Source organism: Haliotis rubra, unplaced genomic scaffold (genome assembly GCF_003918875.1).
Source record: "Haliotis rubra isolate DU_JTF1 unplaced genomic scaffold, ASM391887v1 Scf27, whole genome shotgun sequence".
Taxonomy (NCBI): Eukaryota; Metazoa; Mollusca; class Gastropoda; order Lepetellida; family Haliotidae; genus Haliotis; species Haliotis rubra.
In genome coordinates this window covers 1,078,251-1,094,807 of record NW_025766780.1, presented here as the reverse complement: position 1 = coordinate 1,094,807, position 16,557 = coordinate 1,078,251, and the positions used below count along the sequence as shown (strand labels likewise).

General features: G+C 37.2%; 1 protein-coding gene across 2 annotated transcripts in view; it reads left to right on the top strand.

The window, feature by feature from the left end:
- Positions 1–1,099: 1,099 nt before the first annotated feature.
- Positions 1,100–16,557, top strand: part of LOC124280557 (adiponectin receptor protein-like) — a 37,340-nt gene continuing 21,882 nt past the window's right edge. Inside the window, exons 1-3 of one of the 2 annotated variants that reach the window (XM_046716503.1) lie at positions 1,100–1,119; positions 11,380–11,667; positions 15,316–15,595. In XM_046716503.1, the coding sequence (XP_046572459.1) occupies positions 11,458–11,667; positions 15,316–15,595 (490 nt within the window). In that variant the 5' untranslated portion in view covers positions 1,100–1,119; positions 11,380–11,457. Of the gene's footprint in view, positions 1,120–1,607; positions 1,762–11,379; positions 11,668–15,315; positions 15,596–16,557 lie in introns of those variants that run through there. The other variant, XM_046716502.1, reaches the window with a different exon arrangement.

The following is a 16,557-nucleotide window of genomic DNA, read 5'->3' as shown; positions in this document are numbered from 1 at the left end:
TTTCACTTACCTCACCTAAAAGCTGTCCAATAAACACCTTGCTCTTTAAGAAATACAGAACTAAATATCAGCTTGTTGTAGGTCGGATGTGGAGACTGGAACTGCTAGGAACTGGTTCTCGTTGAGATATGTCGTTTTGGAGAGCAACGTTTGAGTGTCACTGTCACATCGGATCCGTAAATATTGAGTTTGCTGTCAAACTGCTAACATCTATCTATTTTCCAATTATCAGTTGTCATTCGATGTATAAATCCGTGTAAGGGTGTTTATGGACCCTTATTCTTCCAAAATGCAGAAAATATTTCTGCTCCAACAAGTTTTTTTCAGATGTTGTTATTTTCAGATCAGATTTTATCACATTGATGAGAGCTGAACTAAACATTGAGGATTTGAATGATATGCATTCCTTCCTGAATTTGGGTTAGTTAGCCTTCGCATTATCCCATGGGGGCTGAGGATTGGGCTTCATCTCTAATTGTGTTGGTTTACCTGTGTGGGTGAGTATATGAAGGTTGTCGCTTCCCCCAAAGTATCATCATGGACTTGTCACTGGCAATGTGAGGCGAGGTTGTTGATTTCAGCTGTCACATCAGTTGTGTTGCGTACATGGTAATAACCCACGAGACTGCCCTTGTTTAGAGTTATGAGATTGTCGTCTTAATCCCATTTCTCAACGATTCTACTGTATTTGCACGTATCGTTCCTGCTTTTTTCCACAAAGGACTGTGGGCATTAAAGATTTTCCCATTTGCCTATTATCTGAGCTAGTCCTGCTAGCTCTTTCGTGTTTGTATCATAGACAGCCCAGTGGTATACATTAGCAATGTCTAATTCATTGCCGTTCGCCAGTTTTAATCATAATTGGGAAAAACGGGAAACAAAACATGTAACCAACCAGGAAGGATAACAATAATCCTTATTGCTCACAGCAATAAAGAACTTGTTCGTCCATATATTAGCCTTCCTTATCGCCCCACCTTCTAAATGCCTCTCAAAGAAGTTATGTAATTGGTGGACGAGAAGGTAGTATCTAGGCCTGTTTGTTCTTTGGAAGTCTGATGATGGGATGTGATGGATGTTGGACATATTGATGGGGCTGAATCTGGTTTAAGTCGTTTGGTAAACTAATATCTGGTCTCTGAAATGAACATATCTTACAGTAGGCCTATATTACGTATTTGTAATAAACTGTTGCGAAGAAAATACTTTTACTATCTAAACGCTATAATGATATATCAAATGGTCTTGAAGGCTCCAAATAGATATTCGATATGATATCTAGCTAACATATTTTACATGTCGGAAATATGTTACCAGCATGACGTCAAAAGGCAATAGAGAGGTCGCCGTGCGGACATGCGTGGCAAGCTAACAAACCCTGTTAGTCAGTCAACACAATCAGTGATCGTCTGCTTCCACCATGACTTTTTAGCTTGAGGTTCTCATGATAAATTAATATAACGTCAATAGTAATTTGTTTTGAAAACCATAAACATTAATCTGAAGTTCCCTGATATTTCGCCAAGTATTTGCTCTTTGGAATTAGTTGTAAAGGAGCCCGTCTCACGTTATTGGTGTAATCGTCACCAATGAATGTGCACAAATTGTGATGACGAATAGACATCTCATTGGTTTAAGGTGTCGTGCCATACTATTTCTGAGGAGATATCGAATGTTTACGGTTCAGAAACATAAATATTGAAGAAGACGAACAAGTTTATGAGCTTTGTTTTCCAACAATGTCTTGATAATTGTATTTGGGTAAGTATATTTGTGATTAATAAGAGAAAACACAGATGTACCCTACACCTTGGATGGTGTTCACTGTTCGATGAAGCTGAATGAAAATAATACTCAACGAAGTCACGAACTTTTACCTATCGTCTCATCAAGTCTTATCAGAGATCATGGTTCTGAAACGTTCCCTACCGCATACGTTCTTCATATGCCCTCTTGAAAATTAAATGGATGTTACAGTGCGGGGTATACTGATTGCGTAATAACGATAAGTTTGCCCCACATTTTCATACACAGAATTACGACGGAGATGTTCTTAACACCGCAAAGCGAGTAAATTTGGGATAGGTGGGATGGTAACACAGTACTGTAAATTACTTTTTACTGACCTTGTCGATCATAGAGTGATGTGACAACATTCCTTTTTTCTTGAAATTGAATATGATTAATTGAAAGTCACAACAGCTGTTGTTGAGCAACGTATAGTTTATTTACTAGAGTAGTTCATCGTTTTGTGCCCATGCTCATTGGTTTCCTTCAGCTTTCAACACGAAGATCTATATCGCTTTGAATCCAGGTGTTTGGTTATTCCTTGGTAATCTCACCAAATCACGTCCCAGACTGACATGGGTTATTCTTTTTGTCACACTCCTCTTTTCATCTTCTGTAAATTATATTCCTGCTGTATTGTCATTGTCTTGCAAAATGCTCAGTTTTCAGATCTGTCAAACCTAACTTTCCACATCTAGTTTACATGGCTTCTCAGCTTAATACAACTGTACCATTCAGTATTCTATTTGTTACTTGTCTTGCAAAAAGTCCTAATAGTAGTCATATTGGTCGCTGAGGTCTCCCAAGTCCTTGATAAGTAAAAAGTTTTAATTGTTAGTGAAACAGCATAAGGTCTGCCTTTAGAATACAGCACCACAAACTTTAAGAATACGTCATAATACCCTTTTCCGTAAGTTTTTGTGATTTTGTTCCAAAGCACGTTCTCAAAACAGTGCCCTATGATGCCGACATAGCAACAAGGTTGTCTGGCTCAGTGAGTGCGTTTAACCCCCTGGATGCCGAGATTTTTTTCAGGCACACATTTTCATAAGGTTTAAAAAGTGAACCTTGTGCGAGAATTGCACTCGTGTGGTCCTGGATCTGCATACGGCTATAAAATTTCACAGAAATGTAGAATATTAAATTTCCTTACTCTTGTTGTAACTGTAGTGTAAGTGCAAATACCTGGGCGGTTTGAGAAATAGACACTGCTAAATGTTGTCCAAAATTTTGTTATGCATTAAAAAACAGTAAATTTTTTCCACTTTTTATTGTGCACCGATAGAAGCACTGTGCTACGATCTTTTTAAGTTAACATCTTTACGGAAAGTGTGAGCGACGTAATACAGCCTGATATCTGAACGACATAAGTATATATGAAATGGGTCATTGTGTTTATGCATAATCTTATACGATCAATCTGAAAAATGACTTGTCATACACGTATAAAGATAAGGGGCATAACTCCGCTATGATTAACACTAGGTCAATGTAACTCAGATCACTTGGAGAGAATTTGTTGTGGATACAGATGCTATATTTTCGTTACGTTTTGTTCACGGTGAACCAAACTATTCCAATGCAAAGTTCCCCAATGTGAGCAGATACGTTTTGGTAGTTTCACAATTTATAAGAAATGATGACAACATACTACATGAGAAAGCCCGAAATAGCGATTTGGTTGGCCCTATCTGATATGTAAATTGGTTCTTAGCTTCCCATATTCTCCTGTTTGTGTAGATGCATTTTGACCAATTTTGCATCATTTTTAACAGTACAAGCCATATCTTCAAATGTAATGAAGTTACTGAAAAGATTACAACATTTTAGTGGACGTCATTTCTTGTTTTATGTATTTTGCGACGTCAGAAAAAGACGACACTGGTATGCTGATTAGTATATATCTCACCTAATTTCCATTAATTGTATAAAAGGTCTCTGCTTTTATGTCAGTATTTATCACTCTTTAGACAAAACATTAAATGACTCATTTTACCATTTAAATAGTGTCCTGGGTATATCAACAATTAGTCGGGTTGACTGTGTATCTTTTTGTGAGCAACACGCACACCTGTTTGTTGAAAAATGATATTTCACAATACCCGAATATTTGTCAAGTTCTTATGTAAATATTATTAAAAAAATCAAAAACTTTCAAAGAATAACAAAACGTATACCCTATATGCACGTATGATATGATATTGAACAAGGCTAAATGTAGATACTAAAGTTAGTTTCATGAAAACATATCTGAACGATATGCAAAATATACATCATAATACTGAAAGTGTAATCGGAAGGATGGGAGATTGTGTTCACTCTTGTTCAACTTACCTTCACCTCAAAGAAATTGCCTAATATGTACAACAATGTTGACGTATGACATCACTACCGATGACCGATTTCTTACAAAATGGCAGCTGCGCTGACACAGGATTTTGCGAGAACACTTCCCTTGATTCAGGGATTGTTTGTACATAAATATGAGATGTAAGTAATCAGAATGATTCTGACTATCTGTGTATTGTTATATGTTTTTATCATTTTCATTGTAAGTAAGAGAAGAAGCCAGAAATGCTGATAATTATCATTGTCGTTCTGTATGATTTTGCGTCAGTCATGGCGTCACGCTGGACGGAAAATTTGACAATTTCTTATAAATGATAAAATCATTGCATTGTATCTATTTTTAATTTCCTATTTCTTCCTACAATACTCTTTCCATGCATATTCTAATGGTATTGAGCCATTGCAAGCAATGAATAGACGGCTGGATGTTGAAAAATTTCAGAAAATGCTACGCAATGTAAAATCAGAATTTGCCTTTGTTTACCTACATTTCAAGCAAGCACAGTGTTTTTAAGCACAGCGTTCATTTTCACGACCAATATCTTTTGTTTCATTTCATCTAGACAGTTGGTATTGGTGACAAAGACCAGTTGTAATTTGATTCTAAAATGTATGGGCAATTCAGTGATGCATTTGTCGCAGCTGATTAAAAAAATTATGTGATGTAATAGGTGTCTCAATACCGGCCTTCGCAAAACAGGATTTTGTAAGCACTATCCAATATGGCGAAATTCGCACTTTGGTTTTCGTGTAGGTGTATTTTCGTAAACATCCCAACCGATTCAAGGTTCAGAATTATCATTAGTGGTTTCATGAAAAACTGACATCAGTGATCATTGACATGCTATTTTTGAAATTCAATACTCCCAGTAATTATCCAATTTTCACATTTCAAAACATACAGCAAATAACGCTGTGAATCGCGTTTTCGTATTGTGTCAAAAATGGTGACATTTATGGTGAAGCCTATTTTGAAAGGTTATTTGATGTTTGTTAGCTTTGTCTAAGATAATAGTGGATGGTATCAAGAAACAGGAAATCTCCCGCAGAATTCAAAACTGTGAAGTGTATTTATGTTCGTGAAATATTTATAAATTTTTTGGATTCGAAGTGAGGGTTGAAGAGGAAGGACATACATGTATATGTCCCTCTGGCACCCGGTCAACCCAGACCACAGTTTTGGTCAATTTAATCATTTAAAGTTCTGGTCAATTTAATTATTATTATTATTATTATTATTATTGTTTGCATGAGTCAGGATAAGTATAAAATATCAATTTTATTCAGAAAATTACATTATGTTTCATATTTCGCTTTCAACATAACTATTAGGATTAAATAAATGATAAATGTGAACTCATATACCTATACATTTTTTCATTCATTAATTTGCATTATTACACAGAAATGGAGTTTATGAGTATTTTACTTTTCGAAGTGGTAAGAATGCATTACCATGGACACTTCAGCCATTTCGTGACGGTTCAGGCAATGTATTCAATATATTATGATGATTTCGAGGTTTGGGTTACAGCTAGGGTTAATCCAATATAGTACGTAGATGTCCGGTGTAATGCAGTACCATTTGATGTTTTTCATTTTGAATTTTTAATACTTTTTTTCACGAAAAAAGCCCCTAACCCGCGAAAGTACATGATGAAATGTAGAAATTTTGGGCTAATGGAAATTGGCCTGGAACTTGCACTCAATTCACTTTCACACTCTACATTTGTCCAGTAATGATTCGAAGGCAAACTCACCCTCGTGCCATCATAAGACATGCTCATATCTTCCTCATTCCTTATTGCGATCCACATTATCTTTTTCCTTAGTGCGATCCACATTATCTTTGGGGCGGTGGGGTTGCCTAGTGGTTAAAGCGTTGGCTCGTCACGCCGATGACCCGGGTTCGATTCCCCACATGGGCACAATGTGTTAAGCCCATTTCTGGTGTCCCCCACCGTGATATTGCTGGAATATTGCTAAAAGCGGCGTAAAACTAAACTCAGTCAGTCAGTCAGTCCACATTATCTTTACAGTGTTCCCTCCAACTCTTTTCTGTCACAAGATCACCTAATGGTTTATATAAAAGCATGTCATTCGTTCATGCACTGTGAAATCAATGCCTGACGTCAACAACCGTTTTCAGTTCACACCATATCGGCCCATTCCACACCACACGGCATCTTGTAGATTATGGAATGGGACAAGTGTGCCAAATGGCATCGAGGCCATTCGGCAGTTGTTCATAGATTAAAATCACGAGACACAATGTCTACCCGTAACCTTCGTAATTGTCCTTGACCTATTCGATTCTTTCAAATTTTCCATTCATTTCCGTAACGTCACAGGAATGACTAGATGAATTTGCACATTGTGTTACTGTGGACGTAGCTCAGTTACTGAGTCAGTTAGCTCTCTGGCTAACAATCCGATGGTCGTGGGTTCGCATCTTGATGGATTCTCACAAACTGGTTGCTTGTCTTTGTGACATGTGACCCACGGCAGAGAACGTCCTCACAAACTTGAAGTTGTGGTACTGAATTCTAAAGGTGCTTCTGGCATAAGGTTTTCCTGATTTATCCTGAACATTCTTATCCAGATTCAACTGAATGCAATGTTGTTTATAACTTTGATAAAAGTTAAAACAACATTGAACACAATACATGCTTCTTCCTCTGAGGTGCCCTTGGATACATTTGCCAGTGTTCTGTCCTTGATGCATCACTATCCTTCTCACCATACACAATGATACTTTCACTTTGTGGTTTTTTTTCATGTTTCATATATTAATACATGTTATAAGTGTCACAGCATGGCAGATGTATGGCCTTCCATGAGGATATCCGAGTATACACATTGATGTTTTTCCGCCCCTGTCTATATGACTGTTTATTTTTCATGTTACAGGACAAGATTCGGAATGATTTGAATGTTCCTGGAGTGTTGGATATTTGTTTGCGAGGTTAGATACTACATGTGCAGAAGGGCATAGTCAGTTTTGAAATGGTGCACATTGAAATTACAGAAGGGTTATAATGACACTTAGTGTTTGAATAAATTCCAATCTAATGAAACAAATAAATTATCCCAATACAATTCATGCTCTTGTCTGAAGGCAATCATTTCCCAAGATGCACATTTCCATGGCATAGACAAGCATGGTCTGATGGCCAAGCTGTCACAAGTCAAATAGCAGGCGAGGATATTTTCATTCTTTTCAAATTAACTAGAGGCAAATGATGAACATGCTGAAACAGATGGGCCAGGTTATGAGAAAATGACAGCCAATAGTATATACCACATTTCAAAGCAACTTGCATGTATTGGGGTCAGTTATACCGATTTTAATGTTTATCAAGGATTGACATCTTGGGATCGGACAACTGTCTGGACAACAGTCACAACTAGGTGTGTGATATCTTTTCAACTCAGACCTGAGGTTGGTTGTCGTGATCACAGAAAGACTTCTTGTTGCATAGCATGTGCTCAAATGGTAGACTACAGTTAATAGCAGGCAGGTTATATCCAGTTAGGGATGCATCTCTTTCTTCACAACTGAGTGGACAAGACAGAGATCATTATGTCATCAGAAGTACCGTTTACCTAAAATGACATCATAGTTCACCCTTGTAATAAGTACAATAGCAAGAATGATTCTCAAGTGTTGTCACAACAACCAAACACAGGTCTAATTGCAGTGTCTTTATTACTTTAATGAAATTCATTCATTCAGTAATTTTAATGATTTTATCATTCAAATTACAGCTGTTCAGTTGTATTAAGCGTTACTTTAGATCTGGAATGTCTTGCTCTCAGTTTCAACATCCACTGCAGTGGCCGTATCATTGACATTCAATGTTTCCATTGCAATTTCTGAATTACAATTGCCATCATTTGACCCCACAACGGGTCCCAAATCTGCTGTCACTTTTTGATCTTTTTGTTTGGAAAAAGGAAAGTATTCACGACTGTCTCTTCACAGAAGCAGACGATTTTGCCCATGACATTTTGGTTCGATAACTACCTTCAAATTCAGTTACCGCCCTTCACTATAGGATATTATTTCAAAGGGGAGTAACTTTTAATGTATGGACAAACAGCATGACTTGAATAAGCAATGTATTATAAGCTCCATGGATTGATTTAGGCACCGACTGGATGTTGGAAAGCGTGCATATTGCTGTGGGGATTACGAATGCCAATTGATTGCTAGAAAATATGAAAACAAGTTGAAAATATTGGCAAGGTATGTTTATGCATGATTGTTACAAGTCATTTTATTTTTATGGTACGCTAACCGGACCCATAGTGCGTCTTTTTTACTACTAAGCGTCAATGGTGCAAGGGCATGGTCTATATTTAGATAAATAGATATTTAGTCATTGTTTCTTTATGGTTGTCTTCCTTATGTGGGATTCAGCAATCATGTGTGGACATATTCATAAGAATTTTGAACATTATGAACAATGAAAATAATTCTTAGAATACTACCTCTAAAGTCTAATACTTGAGGTAAAGGCCCACCCATTCATTCAAGCTAATCCTGTGGATTCAGAAACAAGTTTCTTGAAAAATTATCAGGTTGTATTCTAAGAATTACTATGAGTGTTTATAATGTTCAAATGGCCAATTCAAAATTAGTATCAGCCCTAAACATGCATAAGTGTTTACGAGTTTTTAAATCATGTGCATTTCATGCATACATGCACACTGTTGTCCGACAATTCAGTTGGTTTTAGTGCAGCATGAAAATTGGGAAAGTCACTTTTCAACCATCAGATCAAATACACCTGTGGCAATACCATAACCCATGCTTCTGATAGTGGGAGACAACTGCTGCAGATAGTGTTTGGAGTACCACTAGGAAAAAGACATCATAAATGGTTTGACTTCAAAATTTTCATTCAAGCTGAATCTGTAAATTCAGAAACAGGTTTCTTGAAAAATGCAATCAAGTGTCAGAGGTTGTATTCTAAGAAATACTATTAATGTTTGTGATGTTCAGTTCAAATGGCCAATCCAAAACTAGTATCAGCCCTATACACACATGATAGTGTTTACAAGTTTGTAAATCATATGCATTTCATGCATACATGCACACTGTTGTCCGACAATTCAGTTGGCTTTTGTGGAGCATGAAAATTGGGAAAGCCGCTTTTCAACCATCAGATCAAATACACCCGTGGCAAAAAATAGGTCACTGTTACAACATTAATGTTTAAGGATTGAATTTTGTTCACAGTAGCCTGTGGTTTAAACAGGTTAGACCACTCAGATCCTGGAGTTTCAGTATTTAAATGGGTAGTTTAAACTACCCATATCATCATTTAAGCTCCAGGTCCAGCCAGTTCACATTACCATGAGTAATCATCCACATGACATCAGTATGTGAAACAAGCTTACTGACATCAGCAGGTCAAGCTCAAAGTTCATAATCTGCTGATTGGCTTCAGTGGACTTCTATCTTGGACCAAAGAAAAGATTAATTTTAGCTCATGGCTTTCCCTTCTCAACATCATGTGAGGTAGGCATTCTCTGGGCAGTTGTGTCTTTGTGTTGTTTCACAGAAGTGCATAGTGGTAAGATTGAAGCTACCATTTCAATGGAATATAGGTAGCTGAGGGTTTGTTCTACACAAGCCCTGTCACATCACACTGGGTTATCTGAGTTAAATGATCATGATACAATGGTTGTTTTCTGCCATAGTTACTAGAATCTGAAGTTAGGGAAGTGTAGATCAGTGAAAATTTTGAAGTTAGGGAAGTGTAGATAAGTGAAAATTTTGTAATGGGTTGTATATGCGAGTGTAAATTCGGAGCTGTGTAAATTAGCTGTTGCTTTTGAAACAAAAGATCATTAGTCAATAATTGACCATATTTTAGTATAACTCACATAATACATTTATATATATTTTGCACTGTCATCCTGAATATGAATTTGAATATGAATATGGAAATGCTCTACTATTAATATACTATTAATCAGTTAATATTCGAAATGGAGTTTTTACCTCATCAAGATATACAACAAAATGTGTGCTCATTATATGGGAAAAGACAATAGACTACAAAGTTTATCAGTACGTTTACCAATATTGTATTTAATTATACTGAATTACTTTTAATTCATATTTTTTAATAACTGAGTAATATGTGTTTACAACAAGTGAGATACAATGAAAATGAATACATGTACAATTGGCATTTTCACATGAACATTGATCTGGGGGTGTTTTGTTTACAGATTTTAATACTTTAGGGCATACTTCACTGCAAATGTTCAATGAGTTTTAGAATGGTACTTGCATAGAAGAAAGTAAAGTGTTTGATCCTCACAAGGGACTGAAATTGTTTTGAACCCCTTCATCTGAATATCAGTTTTTTTTATATCATTTCAATTGTTCCTCCTCAGGAAATTAGATCAAAGGTTGGGAGTTGGTTTCCATAACATAGGAGGAAAATTTGTTTTCACACTTGGACTATCTGTATTTTTAAATGTTATTTACTGGTGTTTATTTACATTACCAAGGCAGCAACTCATGTTGAAACCGTTAAGGTGTGAAAAATAGACATGTTATGATGAAATTTTGGGTTCATTTCCAGAGCTCATCTGACCCGTGAATGTCCCGGGTTAGAATTGGTCTTCAGTAACCCATGCTTGTCGTAAGAGGCGACTATGCTTGTTGTAAGAGGCGACTAACGGGATCGGGTGGTCAGGCTCGCTGACTTGGTTGACACATGTCATCGGTTCCCAATTGCGCAGATCGATGCTCATGCTGTTGATCCCTGGATTGTCTGGTCCAGACTCGATTATTTACAGACCGCCGCCATATAGCTGGAATATTGCTGAGTGCGGCGTAAAACTAAACTCACTCACTCACTCCAGAGCTCATCTCATTAGCTGTTCAGTACGTTTGTGAGTGAAACTCTGCATAAAATTCAGAGAAGAAGCTGACCTGGTACCATTCTAGAATGGTCTTTCAGTTTTTCTTCTTCTCTGGAATAGGTTTTATTTTTAATAGGATTTTGGTACCTTTGCAAATTGTTCTTTAAAATATAAGTTTAGTCAGTTTATGCCTTCATGGTTTGTTAACTGGGTTAAGTTTTTGTGTGGCTATGTACATTTTTCGTAATTTTGAATGGTTATCTGTACAAATATCAACCTTTTGTGCCTTTAGTGTCTTTTGACTGTTTTAACATTTTTGCTATGCATTTACTTTTATAATTTTCTTTTCTTCAGGTTCAGGAAGATAAGTGGCCATACAATCCAGGTGTCCCACAGGGCTACGTTGTAGTATAAAGCTTAGAACAAACAAATATGGAGAGGGGTGCTAGTACCTCACAGGCTTACTCTGATGGAGCCTCTGCTCTGCCCACACCAATTTATATACAGCCGCATGCCCTCAGTGTTGACTCCATAGCTCTTGACAGTGACTATTCTGATGCTGAGGAGGACATTGATGTTGGCTTCAAGAGGAAGGACTTAATAAAAAGATCAGAAGTAGGACGTCTCTTACATGAGTCAGAGGTAAGTTCAAAACAACAAAACTTTGAAAAGCCTGTTTTATGTGTGTCATACAGAGTACCAAACGTTTACATCTAAGAGACAAACCATGCATGTTTGCTTACGGTGTGATAAGGAAACACAGGGCTTACACAGCATAGTAACCTTATATACTGGCCACACAAATAGCAAGTATTGGAGACAATCAAACGCTCATGCAGGTGCCAGGCGACGTGACGTCATTGATGGTGGCCTATGGACTTGCAATGTGTTACTGTACGTGCAGCCTGTGCAGCTGCACACAACATGTGAAACTCAGAAATTGATGTCACTGTTGAAAGCTTGATCTTTGGTCATTCAAACGTTCACAAATTCACATGAAAAGTCACATGCACATCATGCCAAGATTAACATGTGCTCAACGTCATGAAGCCATTGGAATGGTTCGAGCAGGCATGAGCCAACAACAGGTGGCAGCACATGTCCAATGCCATCATAACACGATATCTGCATTGGTCAGGCGTTAGGGAAACAGTAATGACGTCGTCGACCACCCACGTTCTAGGCGTCCCCAAGTAACGGCGCCAAGACAGGACATATGGTTTCGGGTGACTCATATCAGACACAGGTTCCAGACGGCAGTGACCACGTCCCAAACCATTCCCCAAGCCTTCATTTGGAAAATTTGGTAGCCTCTATGCGTCGTCGATGCACTGCTGTGCTTCACGCGCATGATGGTCATACCCGTTATTGACTTTGTGACTTCGACGTGTGACCCCCGACTCAATTTTGAACTTCTGACGTCATTGTTACGGATATTGTTCATGTTCTTTTGACATGTTGTTGAGGCCCGATACTTCAGCTTATAAAGTGTCTACATCATGTCGTCTTTTCTGTGTTGTATTCCAATTCTGAAGGAATTTTCTGTGTGCACAGTTTCTTTATGTGGCTAGTATACATCTCTTCATTGAGACATGAGTCTACTGAGAGAGTTTTTTTAATCTTTACTTGAAATTCTTGTTTGATAGTCATTTCATTTCAGTGCATAAACTAAAAGTACGGAGCACTACTTATCTGAACACAAAGAATTTTCTGGATTTCATCTTCTTTCATTCTTTGTTACAACGTTTCGGGGCCTGTTCCGGCCCCATCATCAGGTAAAATAAATAAACAGTTAACTGTGCCCATGACATCACAATGCTTATAACGTCACAATGCTATGACGATGCAATACATCTGGACTTCATAATGGATACAGCTAACATGGCAAATAGGAATACGTGTTATTATGAATATATAAAATATTGTTTACTACAAAATTATTTGATTAATTTAGAAATGTATAGATACTTACTGTACCAAACTATTTGATTAATTTAGAAATGTTCAGATACATATTTATACATGTATAGAATGTAAAGTAATTACAGTGTATACATAGAAATTATGGTTTATACATGGGTACAGTGTTTTCATGAAACAGTGACGAAGGTAGGATATTGTGTATTGTTTTATGAACCATGCATTCGGGAGGTACACACCCTGATCCCTGTTTATTGCTGGTTTTGTACGTTTGATGAAGATAACTTCAATCAACTTGCATTTCCGCCAGTGACTAATGTTTTTTGCGAGGACTTAAGTTTCCCAGTCAATTTCATGATTAGGATTATTCACAATGTGTTGAGAAACTGCAGATTTCAGATCCAGTTTGTCGACTGAAGTTGTGTGCTCTATCACACATGTAGCTACTGGTCTGCCTGTCTCACCAATGTAGATGTCACCACAGTCACATTTCAGTTTATACATCAGCAAGTGGTCCCCTCATGCAGAAAATTGTGAAAAGTAACAACAGAATAATGATCATTTCAGGGATTTACGGGACGCGACTTCCTGTGTCCAATACGCATAAAAATTGACAATGGACGCAACGAAATTGATTAGTGCATCCACAAAGACGCAGAAAAAGTCCAAATACTTTTTGTAAAAATTTCGATTAAGTAACAATAAGTTATCACTGAGTCTGCTACAAGCAGGGTTATTGTATCATTTGCAATTTAATTACTGTAACAATGTGATGATTATGATACACAATACTATAACAGTGACTGAAATACAACAATATTACAACATAGTATTAAGTGTCTGGGGAACCCCATTTTGTAGTCCAGGACCCCTGAAAATTAAGAGAATGAGTCCCAAGGATCTTCAAAAACAGGACTCAAGGTGAATCCCTGTCGTTTGTAAAGCAACCTTTTTAATTCGGGTGTCGAAAATTATGAGACATCAGAGTTGGTCTGTCGATTTCACTCGACTGCAAAAATTTGGTTTTTTTTGCAATAATTAGATTTTGTGTTTGTGATCAATTCATCTGTTCCAAACGAAATCAAACGGACTAGTATGAGAATTACATGAATTTGCTAAAGGGATACGATGAAGAATACATTCTCCTTTATCCATAAGGAACCTTAAGGAGAAGGAAATGGTTGATCGAGTTGTCTATACTTCCTGTGTCATTCCAATAAGGAGCTATGGATAGCATCACCTTCAGGATAGTACTTCTGTCAAAGAGGATTGGCAGTTGGAATGGGGATCAGTCATCAAATTTCCAAGAATGTAGCCTCTCTGTAGAGCTGAATTTTCAGGACAATCACATACACCTTTGTTTAATGGTTAAATCATTTCAACAACCCTGGTATAATTAAGAAATGCTTAACAACACCATCCAGGAGATGAGGCCGTACCCCAGTCCCCACTATTAGATAGGCAAATCAATCCTTGAAAATTCCTTTCTTGACAGTAGATACAAGAGAGGACATTATTTTTCAATGAACAGCATAATAAACCATTGGCTACAGTCACAAGGACATTCACCTCTGACGATCAGCCAGAGGTCATTGATTGGGGAAAGTCAGTCAATGACACCACTTTGGATCAACATGACTGGCATCTTCCACCACCAGTTGTTCCTACCTCTGATTCCCAAGTAGATGGAAGACTGATCCTATAGCCTAGTTGTGCTTTGTGTCAAGTGCAGCATGATTCCGTGATCATGTAGCACTGTAAGCTTTCAGTAGTATATTTGTTCTAGCTTTGTATGCTATCATATAGGAATGTTCACACACATATTCTTCCTTACAGGTTAATGATTTCTTGTTGGGTTATTGGCTCGTCACGCCGAAGACCCGGGTTCGAATCCCCACATGGGTACAATGTGTGAAGCCCATTTCTGGTGTCCCCTGCCGTGATATTGCTGGAGTATTGCTAAAAGCGGCGTAAAACCAAACTCAGTCAGTCAGTCTTGTTGACGACAGTTGTTTTTTTCCATCAGTGTGTTTTTTGCTTCATGGTTCTATTATTTTATTTTATTATAGGATATTTATATAGCGCACATATCCAGGTAACTAGATATTCCGCTTATTCTGTGAATTTGCACTCATGTTAGAGCTGTATGAGCAATATGTGAGATAAAATTTTGATATTTCATTAGGCTTTTTCCATATCAGTTGGTTTATGCCAACCAAAATATTGTGCACTGAGGGAATATCTGAAATGAGGAAGTCACAGGGCTGGCCTTGAGAATCATGCTTGTAGAAATCTGTTGTGATTGATCTGTCTGTAACTTGTCTTTATGTAAGATTGAAATAAATTTGATGACAAACTAATTTATTGCAGGAATCTGATCATGTCAATAATGAGAAGGCTTTTGAAGATGCTGATGGAGTAAATATATTGTCAGTGCCTGCAAAATGTGCTGAGCAAGCAGAAGAATTTGTTCGAAAGGTCTGGGAAGCAGGATGGCGAGTGGTTCATCATCATTCACTCCCTGACTGGCTCAAAGACAATGATTTCCTGCTCAAAGGACACCGCCCACCCACAGGTTCATTCATGGCTTGTTTCAAGTCAATATTTCAGATTCACACTGAAACAGGCAATATATGGACACATCTTCTAGGTAAGCTATGTTTTATGAACATTTTTCATATTATGTGATTGAAACATTTTACAACTGAATGCATGATCATGCAGGACTAAAATATTCACAGGTAATATGAAAAGAAGTTGAAACTTTTGCATATTTTATAACACCTGGCAGAAAGACATTGAACATTGCTGGTTGCATATAATTTTGATGTCCAATGGAAGAAACAGAGCATTATCAACGTTCTTGATGGAAAATAAGACAACAGCTGGGTAGAAACCATAGCGTATGAGCTGTAAAAATGAAGAAAATCTTCATACTGTTGTTGTATATTAATAGTGGATATAGTTTTCTTATAATGCAAACTTGGAATACACAGTGTATATCTTAAGGGCAGTTTTCAGCTGTAAGATTTAAAATACTTTGAGTATAGACTTGAATGGAAGTGGCCGGCTTGAAACAAATGCATTTTTATTGGCTAACATTAATGTCCTGAAAGGACATGACCAGTAGTTCTCAGATCAAGCTTTAGATCTGGTTTGAATCAGCTTGCACTTTCTAAAATTAATAGAAGCATGCTATTGACACTGTTTTGTATGTTTAAAGGATGAAATGTTAATTTTTAAGTCTGCAGCCATTACAATGTGTTGCCACTATCAAATGGCTGCAGAGGAAGCTAATCAGTGTGTTTGATTAACATGATTAATAAGACTGAATTTGTTGCAAGTTAGGTGTGTTGGAGTCAGAATGAGATCAGGTTAACAAGCTGAACTAGAACTGATGTTAATGGTCCATATCATTTGTGTTTGATAATGCAGATTGTCAGATTATTAGGACTTGACTGTATTGAACTTTGTTCCAGATGGGAATTTATATAAAATGCTGAATTTTTGTTTCCAGGTTTATGTTTATCAGCTATGTCTTTTTGCAAAAAATATTAGTTATTGAACATAAATGCTGATAGCAACATTACTTTGTTGCTGGACTTAATATGT